Source organism: Gallus gallus, chromosome 7 (assembly GCF_016699485.2).
Source record: "Gallus gallus isolate bGalGal1 chromosome 7, bGalGal1.mat.broiler.GRCg7b, whole genome shotgun sequence".
NCBI lineage: Eukaryota > Metazoa > Chordata > Aves > Galliformes > Phasianidae > Gallus > Gallus gallus.
The window spans coordinates 4,439,981-4,456,567 of NC_052538.1; the positions used below are offsets into that span (position 1 = coordinate 4,439,981).

Consider the following 16,587-nt stretch of genomic DNA (forward strand, 5'->3'; position numbering starts at 1 on the left):
ACATCATTGCCATATGGCACCTTGCCCTTGGCACGTCCATGCTGGCAGCCAGAACAGCTCCCAGAAGGAACTGGGAGGAAGCATTCTCAGCCTTCGGAGGAAGCAGCAGGGGATCAACTTTTCCCTTCAGCTACCACAGGGCTCCTTGCAGGTGCAAGGTGCTCCAGTCACTTGATGCACTATGACCTGGCTGAAGCACGAGAACCTTCAGAATCTGCACTTTCCTTTGTGGCTGATCCTTTCGAGAAGAAAGGAAGCAGGGCTGATGTTTGGGATCTCACAAGTTTCTGCTGTCTCTGCGCTCTGCTGGTGGCTATCCAATGTTACATTCTACTAGCAGTGTGAACCCTCATGCTTTTCAAGGCACAAACCTCTACAGAGGGCTTTTGCAAATGCATTGTTTAAAGCGTTTTATCCTGTAATATTTACTCTGTTTGTGCTGTTTTGCCATTACAGTGAGGAGATCAAATGGGCTACAACTTCAGCACAGCTCCTGTGTGCCTCTGGAGTGCATTTCTTCATGGCAGTGACTGAGCAGGGATCTTGGCAACTCATCTCTGGCCCAAAATACATAGCTCTTGTTCTTCCGTGTCTGTCTATGCCATTTCTACTTTGCATGTATTTTAGATAATCATTTAACTCTTCTGAACATTGATTGCTGGGATAGAACCGATTTTTCCTGCATTCATCTTCCTATCTGCAAATGTTTTGGTTGCTCTATAGATAGCAATCTGAAAACAACTGCCACGTGTGTTTTCTCGTGTCAAGAAGCCAGAATCTGTTTCCATGCTGTGCTTTATTCAATCCAGAGAAATGCATGACTTGAGCAATACAGCGCTGTTGGAGCCAAGCGATGAACGTGGCTGAGGGATCATGGCAAGAGCCTTTAATGTTCTGCACTGCAATGGCTGTACAAAGTTTTTGCAGGGATGGCAGCAAAAGCTAAAGCGACTTAGTGCTCATTTTGTTCACTGTAATCAAGATTAGCTTGTTTTTGTTTTTTTTTTATAAAGTGCTTTAAAGGGAGTTTTACGTAGCCCTCACCCAAGGTTTAAGCATGGTAGACCTGAAATCTGCACAGAGCGAGGTGCTGTCTGGCTTTGAGGCTTTCTGCAGACGTAATGGAAGGATTTCTATGGCTTTCTTTACAGCAGTGCCTGAGGGCACGTTCAATGGTACGTAAATGAGCTCAGCTCTGGAGTTTTCTTATTTACCACATTGCACACACAGTGGAATAGCTGAGATTTGAAAGAACGATGTGACAGCCCCCAAAGAAGCCCTTTAGACAGTCACAGGTAAGTCATCCTCCATTGCAGAGAGCGGGGAGTTGTGGTCTTTCCCCATTTCTAGGGGAAGAAGTGGACCAGGGGCAATGATGCCACTGTGGCCAAGAACAAACCTCGCAGATGTGGATGGCCTCACTCATCTTGGCACCTCAAATACTGAGACCATACTTGATTTCAGCTATTTTGATTTTAGGTCTTGAAAGTGTCTGGCTGAAGTGAGGACCCTCTCTTTTGCCTCCCTTCATGCCCAAAGCAGCACTTAGTTTCCTTTCCCCCCCAGCATTCTCTCTCCTGCACCTGTTCCCACAAAGCTGGCCGCTGCATCCTGCAGCATGGCATGCATACTGAGCGGGGCTCTCACCCTATAGGGCAGGGGTGCAGCTGGAAGCCTTTAGTTAACAAGCTGCTCTACAAGTATTCTCTCGAGGTATACGTCACGTTTCATTGAGGTGTTTGCTCCATCTTGTTTCAAGGCAATGTTACTCCAGATCAGAATAATGGTCTTCTTCCTAGATTCCACGGCAGCAAAGAGAAGCGCTTCAACTGCATGCCTGGTTTGTAAATCTTTTTATTAAAAGAGTTGTTTTTTTTCTTTTCCACAGTAGTAAAGCTTTGGCACTTACAGTATAAAAATAATCACTGATCATAATTACACCAAATTCCTCTTTGTCAACTGCCCACTAAGTGTCTTCAATACATTTTATTCCCATTTAAAAACACTTGAAGGTCAGGGGAACAAAACTGATAAATAACAGTATGAGATACAAAGATACAGCTAGAAAAATACTAGGATCATGGAGAAAGAATCAGGACTGTGCATATTTTAAATATCACAGTGATTGGATTTGCTGTTCCTATCTTATTGCTGGCTGCACGCTTATGTGAAAGCAGAAGTGTTTGGTGGACTTTCCTATCTCTAAAGGTCGGGAACGTTGGACTCAAATGTTGTTTGCATAGTATGGGAACCTTTCAATTCCAACTCTCTCCCTCCCCCTCGACGTTCTGATCCCCCACCAGTTTGTGATTTAGTATCTCCCCCCACCACCCTCGCTTTTTCCCCCTCCCCCTATTTGAATTTGTAAATACTGACTGGCATTCAACACTTTGAGCAAGAACAAGATTGCTACCAATCGTGAGAAAAGTCTGAAACACTCCAAGAGTGGCGCTTGGAGAAGCTGTGAGTTGAGCTTAAGCTGGGAAAATGGCTCCGGAGCAAAGGGCCATTCTCAAAGATGCAGTTTTGCTAGCATCACTCCAGTTTGGATGGTAATCGTGGCAGATAAGTATTTATGCTTTGGTTTGTCTGTTGCCATTGCCGCAAGAAGTCTTGCTGGATGTTACTTTCCCCGTGGATGTTGTGTGTCTGCCTGTACATCTAGGGGCATGAAACACTCAATGGGGCAGTTGACGTTCTGTCGGGAGGGAAGGAAAGCAGTTAGCCTTGTCCCGTCAGGGCAGACACTGTTGTGGTTTGGGCTGGGAGGTGTTCCCAGCACAAAGCTGGCTTGCAGCATTAGGTGACAACTAGGAAATCACTACGTGCACTACGCCTCGGCCGGAGCATGCAGGCACCTCCCAGTGCCACGGAGTGAGTCCCACCAGTGTGAAAGTGTGAGCTCAAGCGTGCGTCCTGCGCTGCGCTGCGCGGAGTGGTGCTGTGCTGATCATAGTGTGCGACGGCTCTCGATCAGGCACAAAGCTGCGTGCTACTCTCACCCCTCACGCCCTACCCAGCGCCCCTCTGCCCACGCCCCAGCCCAGACCCACAGGTGTACTCACGGTGTTTGTGGCCTGGTGGTATCTCTGTGTGAACTGGGGGTAGGTGTGGCCAGCTGAGCCTTCGGGGGCCACCTCCACGCTAGGCCTGCGGCAGTTGTCACAACGCCAGCCCTACGGGGAGAGAGCATGTGTGGTGAGGTGACACTGATACAGGTGGAGCTGCCAGCATTCATACAGCACCAGCAAGTCCAAGTCCCTGCACGTACCTGAACACCTCTACTGATGAATTTTCTTCTTACACAGGCCTGTTTTGCCCTAGGCATTAAGCCACCACCTGACCCCAAACCCAACACTCCTAAGACTGCACCCCAGCACAGCCTCCCCTCTCCTCATTCCCAGCGTGCCAAGGCCCTCCTGCCTACCTGCTGTCCTCCGTAACAAGTGCAGGAGCAGATGGCCCCGAAGTACTCCTTCTGCCACTGCTCTCCAACTTGGTACATTTTCCCATCGTCGTAGCACGTGGTCTCATCTGTGAAGAAACAGGCAGAGCTCAGCTACATGGCCTGAGCTCGGCATGGCTAACAGAGCAGGAGCCTCCAGCCAGTGCACTCCCCTTGTTTGTTTAACCAGGGGCTCGCAGGCTGGCATACGGAAAATCCATCATTTCTATAGCTCTCCAGACACTGTCAACTAGACCATGAAGGTATTTGCCTGACAAAAGCAATGCAGTTAATGCATACTGCCTTGTCTAAAGGATCTTCAGGTGCCAAGCCCTGCAGAAACATCCTGTGGGTAACCTACACCACTTAGTGTGGTGACACACCTCTTGCATGGCTGCAGGGCTGAGGGCAATTCAGGTCACTGCACACAGCATCTAACAAAATAGAGTTATTTTTTCAAGCATGAGACCGTGAGGCCCATGCCTTCAGTTCCTGTGAGAGCAGATTCAATCAGTCACCAATTTCACCTCCAAAACCCAAATGAGACATACCGATACTCTGCATGCCACCACAGCAGTGCCAAAAGCAAATGGAAGAGCCTTGAGATGGATGATAAAACTTTCCAAATCAAGAAGTGACTTACGAGGTTCACACTTGAATTCTCCTTTTCCATTCCCGAGGCAGGTGCAGCTCATCATCTGGCCATTCTCCCCCTGCCGGTCCCACTTCTCCCCAATCTTGTAGTTCACACCATTATCGTGGCACCACTCTGGAGAAGGCAGAGGGAACAACAGAGGCAGGTGTTATCCCACAGATGCAGTGAGAGAGTGGGAGAAGAACGGCCTGATGTTGACTCAGGAGGGGCAGGAGAACATCTCTTGAGCTCATCTCAGTCCCAAAGGGGAGATGTCCTACTGTAGGTAGGATGTGACAAAGATTGGTGGTGGAGGGAGTAGGAAAGGAGAAGAAATGAAATGGAATTTAACAGATAGAGGGTAGAAAGAAAGAGAAAGATTTTAAATGCACTCTTGGTTGTTTTTCTGAGCAAATACCGAACAGAACTGTAACAGAGACTGCAGAAATTCAGTGGGTGAACCACGCGTATCAGGTAATTAAATATAAATGTTACTCCTATAAAGCAAACATCTCTCCTGCAGTCCCTCTGCTGCACCTGTGCACATCACAGAAATGCCCTGTTTGCCCAGCTTACTCTGCAATGTAAGAGCACAGTTTAAAAGAATTCAATATGTGTTGTGTTGAACCACTCCATCAGGCTTTTGTTCCGTTTGCATCACGTTTGGATCAGGTGGGTGCTGTCAAACATGCCATTAGTGCTCAGGGTTGTCGTGGGACAGGGGGTGGGTGGCCAGAAGCAAGCTACTCACTAGAGGAATCGCATCTGAAGTGACCACTGCCAAAGCCTAAGCACTGGCACCAGAGTTTAAAGCCTGTTTCAGATAATCTCTCCCACTCCTCGCCAATGGAATAGAAGGAGCCAGTGTAAGTATCATAGCAGGTGTCGTCGGCCGGCTGGTTTAGTCCTTCAGACACTGGAACGAAAAGAGAAGAAACAGGCATCACACACAGCAATAGGAGCCACTGAAAGGCAGAATCATTTTCACTGAATACATGTGTTGTTTTTTTTTTCCTTTGAATATCCTGCTAGTAATGGAACTACCCCATGGGCATACACTTGATGGCTCTATCAGCAGTTCAGACTCCCTGCGATTTATTTTCCATTTGCATGTGTCAGAGCAGTGGAATGATAAAAAAAAAAAACAAAAAAAAGCTGACATGAAGGCTATTTTCATTTTGATTTGCCAAGTTTCAAGCAAGTGTGAGACTCTGTACCGGCTGGTGAAGAGCAGCAACCTGACTTAGTCTGTTTATGAGAACTGTGCTGTGAGAGGCTGGGGGTTGGTGGCTGCATGGGTGCTTTCTGGAGGTGTTTCAGGCTGTAGCTCATGGCAGGGTGGGAGGGTGGAAAGAGACTTACAGCCACGCTGTTAGATAAGACAGATTTCCACCCTACATGTGTGCCTTGATCAAAAAGGTGTTTTACAACCATTGGTTCAGTGTGTGGTGGCCAGAGACAAGAATCAAGATCAGAGGCAATACTGTCTGCAACTGACTGAAGGCAGCTGGTCTGCTGGAAGGGGAAAAACAGTCTTCCTAGTTATTCCCTTCCCTCCCCAGGGAAGTGGGGGCAGCAGGGAGATGCATGGAGCAGTTTATGGGGTGAACAGCATAAATCCTTAATTCTTCATTTCCTTTTTTTCCCATCTTACCCTCTTCTTCTTTTTGACCTTAAAGTACCCACAAGATGAGAATGAAGGAGGGAGGGTTGTTGACCAGATCCCCGTGTGGCCACAAGCAAAGCCTGGGTCCCACAGGGTGTGTGGGCTCCAGGCTTCCCAGCTGTGGCAAGGGCTGCCTCTGCCCACACATACTTGTGGTTGGTCACAAGGCTTCTAAGTGCTGCCTGTCTGTGCTTAATCAGCATCTCTGTAGGCAGCCTGCCCCACTGCCAGACCTTCAGGACCGTCTGCTGGTGCTGCTGGATAACCAGCACAGAAGCAGTGGCAAATGACTGTTAGAGCAGTTATCTTCCAGCATCTTCCCTTAAGCATGCCTCGTTCTTGTGATAGCAAGTCTTCCCTGGTGGGCAGGAATCTGCAACACCAGCATGATCCCTGGCTTCCTGTGAGAGCAGCAAACACCAGATCTCTTGCTTTCTCTCCAGCACAGACCTTAGAGGAGGGTATGGAGCCTCAAGGCACATTCTTCATGATCAGACAACAGATCAGAACAGCTCTAAGTCACACAATCAGTGTGAGCTGGTTATCCAAAACCGATGGGACTCACAAACCACTTGTCCCAGTACCCTCCTACAAACTCTCCATGTCTGCACAAGTTTTCGTTCAGAACTATTCTCAGTGCAACCCACCTGGAGCCCGAGCTGGAGTAAACAAAGCAAGGCAGGTACAGCAAAGGTTCACCTAGACTTCATAAAACTTTCACTTACCAGTATTGCCAACTGTGACCACCTCCTCCAGCACCTTTTGTCTGCGGTGATCCTTCAGGGCTTCTACTATGATGTTGTAGGTGGCCCCTCTGGTGAGGCCAGTGAGCGTAGCACTGGAGGAAGTGCCAGGAACCCTGAACTGCAAGAACAAGCAATGCCACATCACCGGAAAGGGAAGAGTGATCACCCTTCAGGTGTCAACCCGCTCACAGGAAAGACATGGTGCCTAGACTGACTTCTGTGCTCTGTGCTGTGATGCAGCCAGCTCACTCCCCTTAGACATTCTGGGATCTTCGAACACCAAGTTAAACATAACTGCTATGAACGGTGCATACAATGGATATATTGTTACTGCCATTTCAGGGAGACAAACTAAGAAAGAAATGAGATGGGCTAAGGAAATCTTTGTCATGGAGTAGCAGCACTAATGTCTTTGTGATTCTTGAGCAAACTCCCAGCTGCCTCCCTGACTACTCCCTTCCCTGGCGAAAAGTTGATGCTAGCTGAGCCTTTCAAGGGCTTTCTGTTTTGGCACTTTATCCTGTAGCTTCCTCTGTGAATTACAAGAGAGGTGTTTATCCTTCCTGCTCTCTGCTACACATTAATAAGACTGAGCGAACTCAGACTGCCACCTCCTTAACACAACAAAAAGCTGGAGGTCCAAGGGAAGACAGTTCAGTTACCTGCAAAGTATCTTCATCCTGGCTGACTGGTTGGCATGAGATGATGTACTCAGTGCTCTCCAGCAAAGGCCTCCAGGAGATGGTTGTCTGAGAAAGAGCTTCTTGGCCCGTGGTGTCGTTGCGTCTGGGCTCACGGGAGTGGGGGTATGAAGGTACAACTATGATTGGCACTTGGTACCCTGGGATTTCAATTGCTTCATCTACATTTGGTGGCTGCCGTCTCGACCCAGGCCTAAGGGGAGTTGCTGTCGTGGGTACAGGCCTCCTGTAGCCATGCTCCTCGAAGAAGACTTGCTGACCTTGGTGTCCTATTGTCTGTGGGTGCCCTGAAGTGCCTGGAAGTTGGATACCGTTTCCATTGTCATACCTATTGTTTGTGAGGTAAGGGGTTCCCTCATCAACAGAAGGTACGTCGAGCATGTCGGGCTGGTTGGGGTGCGGTCCAGTAATCAACGTGGGCAGATCATCTAGCCAAAGAAAGGTTAGAAGCCATAAAGCAAAGCGTGGCAAATTAACAGTGGCAAATTCAGCAACTAGAGTGGATGCTGCATACTGATCCAGGCAAAGATTAGCAATTGTCCCAAGATGCAACACACTTTTTATGATCTCATTCTGACTGTTATGAATGTACCGATTTATCAATCTCTATGTATTTATATATTATATAAATATATTTATTTCATACATAGACATAAGAAGTGTGTTGGTATGAATTTTTCATATAGCTGAGCAGTAGTTTTGAACACCGCATCCCATGGAAGCTACCAATGCTCAAATTGAGAATATGTAATTAGAAGAGAGATTCTGTTGTTATAATGTTAAGATAACCACTCGGATGCAGTAAGAAACTAGGCCTGAGATCACATTTAGATGTCCAGCTAGTATTTTGCTTTGCTGCAGGTCTCCATCTCACACAGTGGAGGAGTTGGTGCAAGAGAAATGCGATAGGCAATGAATTAATTGGTTCTGCCTTTGATGGCAGGATAAATTAGAAGGAAATATGAGCATTAACCTTAATTATCAATCAGGTACCCCGGCAAGAATCCAACACCAAGCATGTTGTTCCATTCTTAGCGTTCAAACACAGTTAAGTGTCATTCAGGTAACTTAGAAATCCTACCTCTTGCACCCTAGGAAGAAAATCCTCCTTACAAAGCCTATTTGACTCAAAAAGAAAGACTGAAAGGTGTGAGCAGAGTATTTTACATACTATCATTATTTCAGTCTTGAGAGGGTATTCCCCAAGATGAAAACATGTCCTGTTAGCACTCAACAATCCACAGCTTTGTTTTACCTGTCCTTTTTCGGCCAACCAGTGGTTCACTCTTTTGATTGTTCTTCACAGCAATGATGTAGATTGTGTATTCGGTCCCTGGTTCTAAGCCTAGGGAAAGACATAAAAACAATCTCATGTTTGACAGCCTAATGATAAAGTGGAATAGTGGTCAGCTAAGAAAAAGAGCAGTCATATGGTCTGATTTTTGGGTAGTCCGGCATGGAGTGATGAGCTGGACTTGATCCTTACAGATCTCTTCCAACTTGGGATATTCTACGGTTCTTTGCTCTTTTACTGTAGTTTCTAATGCAAGATAGTGTTTTGTAAGAGCACACCTGTCCTACAAATACAATACCATTCTCTAATCAGATCTCAACAGTCCACTGACATTTTGTTCCCCTGGTGCCACAGCTGTTATCCACTCAAGCAAAAAAAAGCCCAAGATTCTGGGCTCATTCACACCTCATCAGTCATGCATTCTGAATACTCAAGTTTTGTATCTGCAGTCCCAGCTGACATGGTCAGACTTCAATTCATTTGGAGGAGCAGGAGCCTGGACTCTTTGTACTGCCCCCAAAAACCAAGCAGGAACAAAGGTGAGATCTTTCTCCTGTGGGCAGAGAGTACTTCGTTGGTTCCTTTCATGCAGCAATGCAGTCGTTCACTGTGGTCGCCCAGCTGCATGAGCCGGTCTATTTACATCTGGAGAGGATGGAGCCAAACAGCTCCCAGCTATTTGCCTGTATCTACCTGGGAGGAGAAATTCAAGTTCTGCTCAATCTGCTCCCCCCGGCACTTAATCCAAAACACACCTACCCACACTAAGGCAATTCTCAAGCATTTAAAATGAGGAGCTCCCAAAGAAAGCAGAGACACGAACCAGTAATAGTAGCCTCAGTGGTGCCGGGCCGAGGGCGAGGCAGAAGCTCCTTGGCTGGTGAGCCAGGTTTGTCATATCTAATGATGTAGCCTGTGATCTTGGCTCGAGGAGGCTGCCAGCTAGCCAGGAGGGAGTTGGTTGTGGTTGTAAGGAAGCGCAGGTTGGAAGGAGCATCGATGGCTGGGTGGAAACAAAGGAAATGAGTTAGATGCAGTAAAAGGCAAACATCTTTACACAAGTTGTATATTCTGAGGTCTTTTATACACTCAGGAGTAAAACGCGTTGCTGCTAGTCACAGGATTACATGTGGTCAGATATATACAACTTCTGCGTGACCCAAGGCAATTGCTGTGTGTTAGCATATGCAGAAAATCAGACAGTATCATCACCTGTGGAGGCATCAATCACTACCGGAGAGCTGCGGGCATTCTCATTCAGGGTGTAAAGGTAGATCTTGTAGTCATTGCCAGGTTGCAAGCCTAGAATGGAGTTGAAACAAAGGGTCAGCCTTCCTTGCAGAAACAGGAAGTACACTGCAATGCACCAAGAGCTGCTCTGGTTAGTCCTGAAGGTTCTCCACACTGGTAAAGGCAGGGGTTCTCCAAACTGGAACAGGTTGCCGAAGGAGGCTGTGGATGCCCCATCCCTGGAGACATTCAAGGCCAGGCTGGATGTGGCTCTGGGCAGCCTGGTCTGCTGGTTGGCGACCCTGCACATCGCAAGGGGGGTTGAAACTGGATGATCACTGTGGTCCTTTTCAACCCAGGCCATTCTATGATTCTATGATTTTATTTGTTGTAACATTCATCTGAGGAAGCCACCTCGAAGAGGCACCAGAGTTCCTTTCAACAACTTCTTGGAGACCTGACGCCATGACTCAAATATTTCTTTTCCCATTTCTTTTTTCCTCTCTCTGATTCCCATCAAGGCAGTTCTACTATGAAATAAGAACCCAGCATACTCACTGACAACCCTAGAAGCCCCTATCTGCTGAAGCATCTCACTTACCAGTGATAGTGTAAGTCCTAACATCGGGGCTGATGGTCCTCTGGATGGGATTCTGGCCACTTGCTGCTGGGATGGCATCAATTTGGAAGCCAGTGATTGTCTCAGTCTTGGTTCTCCAGGTAATGGTGATGGTTGTCTCTGTGGCATCTGTCACGCGGGCCCTGCGAGGGGGACTGACATCTGCACCAAAAGGAAAGCGTCACCATTAGTACCACAGGGATTATGAATTTACCAACAAAGTATTTGTGAAAGCTTTTGCTAGAACTTTGAATAGAGCACTGCTTCTGGCAGTCAAAATCTCTGTCTCTCGGCCTCTTTACCCATCGCAGAACGAAGTGGTCACTTGGGGAGTATCACCACTTACTTTCAAGAGTGGTCACCACCCCCTGGGCAGGTCGGCTGGTCAGGGAGTCCTTCAGGGCATACACACTCACTTCATACTTGGTTGCCACCTAGAAGAGACACAGTTACACCGTGTTACGGCAAGGACAGTGGGAAACGTCTTTGTTCTGTGGAGCCACATTTCTTGGTGACCAACTGAAGTATGAAACCTTAACATAAATCAGTGAGGGTTGTAATAAGAGACGTGGACCCTGCTAACGTTGCTACTGAGAGTATGAGCAGTGTGCATGTGCAGCCAGGAGCTGAGAAAGTCCTAGAAAAAGTTTGTCATCCCCCATTTGGGGATCTCCGGGCTTCAAAGCTCCCTCTTCAGGAAAAGAGAATTCATATCCTCATTTTCCTGGGGTTAATGGATGCCATTTGCTATGGTAACTCTCTTGCTGTAAAGAAAGGAGAATGGTGGAAGTTACAGCTTTAAGCATGGTCTTTAGTCCTCAACTGCACCTGATCAGGAGAACGCTTAAATTAGGATGTATTTCAAGGCTCACTTTTCAAAATGATTCATAAAACTCCCCGAAAACAGACGAGTAGCTTTTTAAGATAGCAGGAACCACAGAAGCAGTGATTTTCAAGCTCTTTCCAGTACACAAACTACTGAAATATTTCCCGTGGAGAAGATGGCTATATAGCAAATTTAAGCATACCCATAAAAGACTCTCATTTCTTACTTACATTTTGCAGATGTCTTAGAAATAGGCAGGACTGCCAGAGCTCCCATATCACAGCTTGAAAATCACTGCATTAGGTCACTTTTATCTGACTGCTTTTGTGAAAGATGAGTAAAGGCATCTTACTGGGCCACTGTTTGACTGCGAACCTGATTATGTGCATTTGATTAAAGCATCCACCCTCTGTGCAAAATGAGGCAGGGGAAAGAATGCAGATCCAGCGGGCCAATTCCTTGCATTTTAAGAACTATGCTAACGAGTAGTTACAGCTGACGGCTGGTCAGACTTCAAACAGAATCAGACCCTCAGGAGCTGCAATGAGCTGCTTCAGCTGAGGCTCCCAACCCAGGAATTTGAAATCGCTTCGGCTTCTAACATCGCCTTCCTACAACACAGTCTGCATCACACAAAGAAAAGAGTTACCATTAATCCCGACACGACAGCAGATGTGCTGTCCGGAGAAAGGTTGATCTCTTTCATCGGACCGGTCTTCTCTTTGGGGTTCACTCTGACCCTGTAGCCAGTGAGACGAACGTTTGGCGCATTCCAGTTGACGGTAAGACTGGTAGGAGTTACCTGAGTGAACTTCAGGTTGGTCGGAGGTGGAATTGCTGCAGAAATCAGGATTGGCACGCGGTTAGCTTGAAGAAGGTGACAGCCTCAGACAAAACAGCATTCTCTCCTGTACACGAGGCTGTTTAAGGCCTGAAATACGCCAGTGGGAAAGCAGCGTGCCTTCTGCAAGCACGGGCGCAGAGCACTGTGGAAGGGGTAAGGTGTGTAGGTGTTTCTTTTGGGGAAAAATAAGGAGACCTCGTTGCTTCAACCCTGAAGTTAGGTGAGCAACAGCACCAGCTGTGATATAAGGTGAGTGCTTTGGGAGGTGCTTACATCTGTAGCAGGCCCGTTTGTTTTTATTCTTCTGCCCATCTCTGCTTTTCATCACACAGCTAATGGTTTAGTCCTGCTTCACTTGCCCATCTCCGTCCATTTCTACAATGTGACTGATGATTTTCGCAAGTAGGTAGGAAGCAGGCTCAGGGATTGCAAAGAGGATAAAAAATACTGCCAAATGCAGAGGGGAAGCATTTCACAGCCACTTAACACAAGTGTAAATTACTACACAGAGAGCAAGGCAATGGTAAAGCAGAGCTGTGGTGGCCATAAGGCTCATCACGTCAGAGGCTGTTTGTGAGCTAATCTATCTGTTACCTTTAAAAACAAATGCTCGCATAATACAAGCAGCATCCACTGCAACATTTTCTCACCTTACTGTTTGTAATCCTCAGGCTGTAAACAGGTAAAAATAGACCTTACAATAGTGACTGCTATTAGCATGTTGCTGTGAAGTTTCCATAGTTTTATGGACTGGAAATAAAAGATGATTCTCCCTTGCTGCTTTGCTGAAACAGACCTCAATCTCAAGGCCATAAGAGCCAACGGAAAGTCTTTAATGACTTCATATATGCTTTTGAACAGCCCACAAAATGTAAACCACAGATTGGGCTTTAAAAATGACCCCATTTGCATTTCTGGCAGGTAGTCAGCCGGCTGTTTCAATCCTTACAGCACTTTGCTTCAGTTTAGAGCAGCAATTTGTACACTAGGTAACACTGTCTTCATTACACCTCTGAAATTATTTGTGCCAACTTTTCGCCCACAAATGAATGGGACACCTTTATTACAAAGGTGCTACCAAGATGTGTCAGGCAGTGCTACCAGCTTTAAAATGAATTCCTTATTGCTGGATGTCGCTTTATCTCAAGGAATAGTTTCCTTTTCCATTTTTAAACGTATTCTACATAGAGTTAGACCAGACTGGCATATAAAGGAATGCAAGCCCTTTTCTTGCAGAGGTGATGTGGCTGCATGGTGTGGGCGTCCATGAGCTTTAGGGCAGTGCCAATGAAGGACCCAGAGGCTCTGTGAGAACTTGACGTGGAGTAGCCTCTCTGCCTTCCCTAGGGCACACACGGGCTGACTCTGCAGGCAGCCAGCTCTCCAGCACCAACCAAGCCACCTCTCAGGGGCAATCACATCCCCTTGGTTGCTTCCCCAGCGCGGAGCACCAGCTGCGCAGCCGCACACTTTACCCAACAGGGCAGAAGCTGCTGCTGCCGTGGCCCGCTGGGCAGTGCAGTTAAAGGTGTACCTGTGGACTGGGTCCCAGTGAGGGGCAGGCTCTCCATGTCATCGTATATGGCAACGATATTGATAGTGTACTCAGAACCTGGCCTGAGGCCATGCAGCTCAGCAGTGTCTTCTTCGCCACCTGGGGCCGGCAATAGCTCATGGATTCCATCCTCAGGGCTTGAGTAGGTCACCCTGTACCTGGTGACTTGCCCCTGCGGGCTTTCCCAAGCAATTTTGATGGAATCAACATCCACCTCAGTGAATGTTAGTCCTTTAGGGCGGTCAATGTCTGTTAGGCAAATTAATGGTAAGAGGTTAAGTGATAAAAAGCAGGTTGTGGGTGAGGAAAATAAAAAGCATCTCTATTACATGCAAAGCAGTTTTTGGTTTTGCACGGGGCAGAGGGCACTTGATTCTCCTCTGTGCTGCACCTTGCACATGTGCTTACAGCTGTGCAGATCAAGGCTGATAGTTTGCTAGCGCCAGACAGCAGGATGGCAGTCTCAGCCTTGGTGAATTCACAACAACTTGCATCACCACCTTCAAAACAGGCAGGACACACTCTGTACCTGGATCTACCCCTTTTAGATAACTCCAGCAGCATTCAGATAGCTGAAAGTGATCAAGAGCAAAAAATGCATGGCCATTAGACCCGTTTCCACCAGAGCCAGCAAGCAGTACGTCATGCTTGAGGCAGGCAGACAACCCACCCAGCTTGGAAAGTTGGGATTCGTGCTGCTTTTGCTTTTCACTATTTTAAGCTGCTGTGCAAAGCACCAGTCCGAGGAGAATCAGTCCCGCTATTTTCTTTCATAAATTAATGTCCAATTAACACACTTAATCAAGAAAGCAAATTACCCAGTAAATTATATTTTAAAATCAATTAAAAACAAGAAAGCAAACTTCTCAGCTTTGCATTGCGTGCACAGGGAATGTCCACAGGTGCAACTGCGTGATACTCACGCTTGCCAATAAGACCAGCTCATTGGATTTTCCTATTAAGATCAGAGCTCAGTGCTAGGCTGCAAAGTAAGAGAGCCGTGCTCCACAGAAGTCTACTGCAGAGCTATACACATTTGTTACACATAATGGGAGGATCTGGAAAATCATTTTTTATGTCAGACCTAAATTACACTTTCCTGCAAGATTCCCATTTTTTCATTTGCTGTGTTACGTTAGTCCTGAAATTTCTGTATTTTCTAGTTGGCAAAGATGATGTGTTTTCCAGGAACTTTTGAGCCTGAAATTGATGTGAGCTCTTTTCCCACCTCTGAAAAGTTTCAGAGAAGTGTCTGCTGCCGTTAGGACAGTTCTGTAAGTATTTGGGGTTGAGCTGTGGTTTTGAATACAACCCTGTTAGAAGGAATAATGGACGTGGAAATCACTTCCCCAGAGGCAGAGGGATTTACATCGGAGGCAAATGCTTCCAAGCCCAGCCCAGTCCCTTAACAGCAATCACCTTTGCCACCTAGCTCAATGCAAGAAATCTTTGCACATTTTTCCCGCTGATTGGTTGAAGGCAAACAAAGCCCCAAAAGACTCTGCAGCCTTAGTGAAAGAAAATCAGAAGCGCAGTATTTTGTGGGGGTGGAGAGAAGGACTGCATTTCTGCTGGCATCTGCTATTAGATGCGTGGTACTTAACACAGGGCAGGTCACCTTGCATCCTCCTGGGAACTGGAGACCTGCCACTTGGTTTCACCCGGGATGTGACACTGCTCAGTAAATTCAGACATCAAAAGATAACATTTGTTGTGTTACCCCCAAGTGAAATACATACTGGTGACAGCCGTCTCGACCAAGGGGAGGCTCTCTCCATTCTGATTCTGAGCATAGACGCTGACCATATACTCAACTGTGGGCTGCAGGCCTTCAATAGTGACTTGTGTTTGATCTGGCAGGAGAGAACAGTGTTAGAACTTTCGCATCCACACAAAGCTGCAAAGCATTGGCCTGTATTGGCCATTTCATGATTGAACATCACTAAAATGAGGGAATGTTGATGCATCGGGTTTAACTTCTTGCTGCATGGCTCTCCAGCAGCTTAGGACAAGGCACCTGCAAACCCAAAGGCCCCACAGCTAAAAGGGCAGATTAACACTGCAGAAAAAGCAAGAGTAGAGCTGTTTTCAGTGTCTTCTGTGGTAGGACTGATCACATGCATCACAGGCATCCCCAAGAGCCAATCTCTGCCAATCCCATAAAACCCACTGCCTGTTTTCCTGAGAGCAACCTGAGAGCTGCCTGGCCCTTTTTACAAGAGGTCAAGCCTGAAGCTTGGACTCAGTCACCCACTATAAGTAAGGGCCCCATAATATGACCCTGAGAAGGACTTCAGATGATGTTTTGCTGGATGCTAGAAAATTCAGTGGCAATCCCTTGATATCCAGGTGCTCCTCAGGGATACTGAGTTTGCCAAGAACAAACCTCTGCAGCAGACTGGCATCATAGAAGTGTAAAGCTTTCAGGACAAAAGCGTGCCCCAGCTTCCCCTTTATGAGACCCAAGTGAAGTAAGCAGGAAAGCAACAAAGGCTCAGGCAGGATAAGTCTGGCTTAGAGTTTATGTCCAGTGCCTGATAGTGCTGATTGTAGTCCCCAAGTCTTGTGTTCTTTATAGATCTGTTGAGAGAGATTTTGTGTACTCTTACCTGGAGGGACATTCTTAGTTTTTGTGGGTCCATGTCCTTTCTTGGGGACAGCTGTCACCCGATACCCTGTGACTGGGGATGATGAAGGGAGCCATCTGATGCTGATGCTGTTGTCCTGGACATCGGTAACTTGCATCTGGGATGGCGTGTCTATTTCTGGGCAAGAAAAATAGGTTTTGAGTACATTGCTACAGGAAACCCTCCATCCATGATTACCTCCTAGCTGAATTGTGTTCTGCTTTTCCTCTTCTAGGCTGTGTTTCTGAGAACAGAAAACACAAACAGCTACTTATTTATCCCTCATGCCAGCACAGAGCAAAAAGGTCTTATCCATGCTGTGTGGGTGGTGAGTGACCTCATATGAAGGTTACTTGAGCTTTTCTGTTGTTTCAAAGCTTACTGGATGCCTTTATCTGCA

At 46.9% G+C, this 16,587-nt stretch overlaps 1 protein-coding gene across 9 annotated transcripts in view; it reads right to left on the minus strand.

Moving 5' to 3' along the window:
* Positions 1–777: 777 nt before the first annotated feature.
* Positions 778–16,587, minus strand: part of FN1 (fibronectin 1) — a 50,187-nt gene continuing 34,377 nt past the window's right edge. For 2 of the 9 annotated variants that reach the window (XM_015289133.4, XM_015289131.4), the window contains 15 exons: positions 16,170–16,325; positions 15,300–15,413; positions 11,811–11,998; positions 10,682–10,769; positions 10,318–10,497; positions 9,699–9,788; positions 9,310–9,489; positions 8,448–8,537; positions 7,154–7,620; positions 6,471–6,609; positions 4,831–4,995; positions 4,089–4,214; positions 3,428–3,534; positions 3,066–3,176; positions 1,839–2,698 (listed from right to left, as the gene is read on the minus strand). In XM_015289133.4, coding sequence (XP_015144619.1) covers positions 2,624–2,698; positions 3,066–3,176; positions 3,428–3,534; positions 4,089–4,214; positions 4,831–4,995; positions 6,471–6,609; positions 7,154–7,620; positions 8,448–8,537; positions 9,310–9,489; positions 9,699–9,788; positions 10,318–10,497; positions 10,682–10,769; positions 11,811–11,998; positions 15,300–15,413; positions 16,170–16,325 — 2,276 coding nt within the window. In that variant the 3' untranslated portion in view covers positions 1,839–2,623. Of the gene's footprint in view, positions 1,796–1,836; positions 2,699–3,065; positions 3,177–3,427; positions 3,535–4,088; positions 4,215–4,830; positions 4,996–6,470; positions 6,610–7,153; positions 7,621–8,447; positions 8,538–9,309; positions 9,490–9,698; positions 9,789–10,317; positions 10,498–10,681; positions 10,770–11,810; positions 11,999–13,539; positions 13,810–15,299; positions 15,414–16,169; positions 16,326–16,587 lie in introns of those variants that run through there. The other 7 variants (XM_046943491.1, XM_015289128.4, NM_001198712.2 and 4 more) reach the window with 7 other exon arrangements.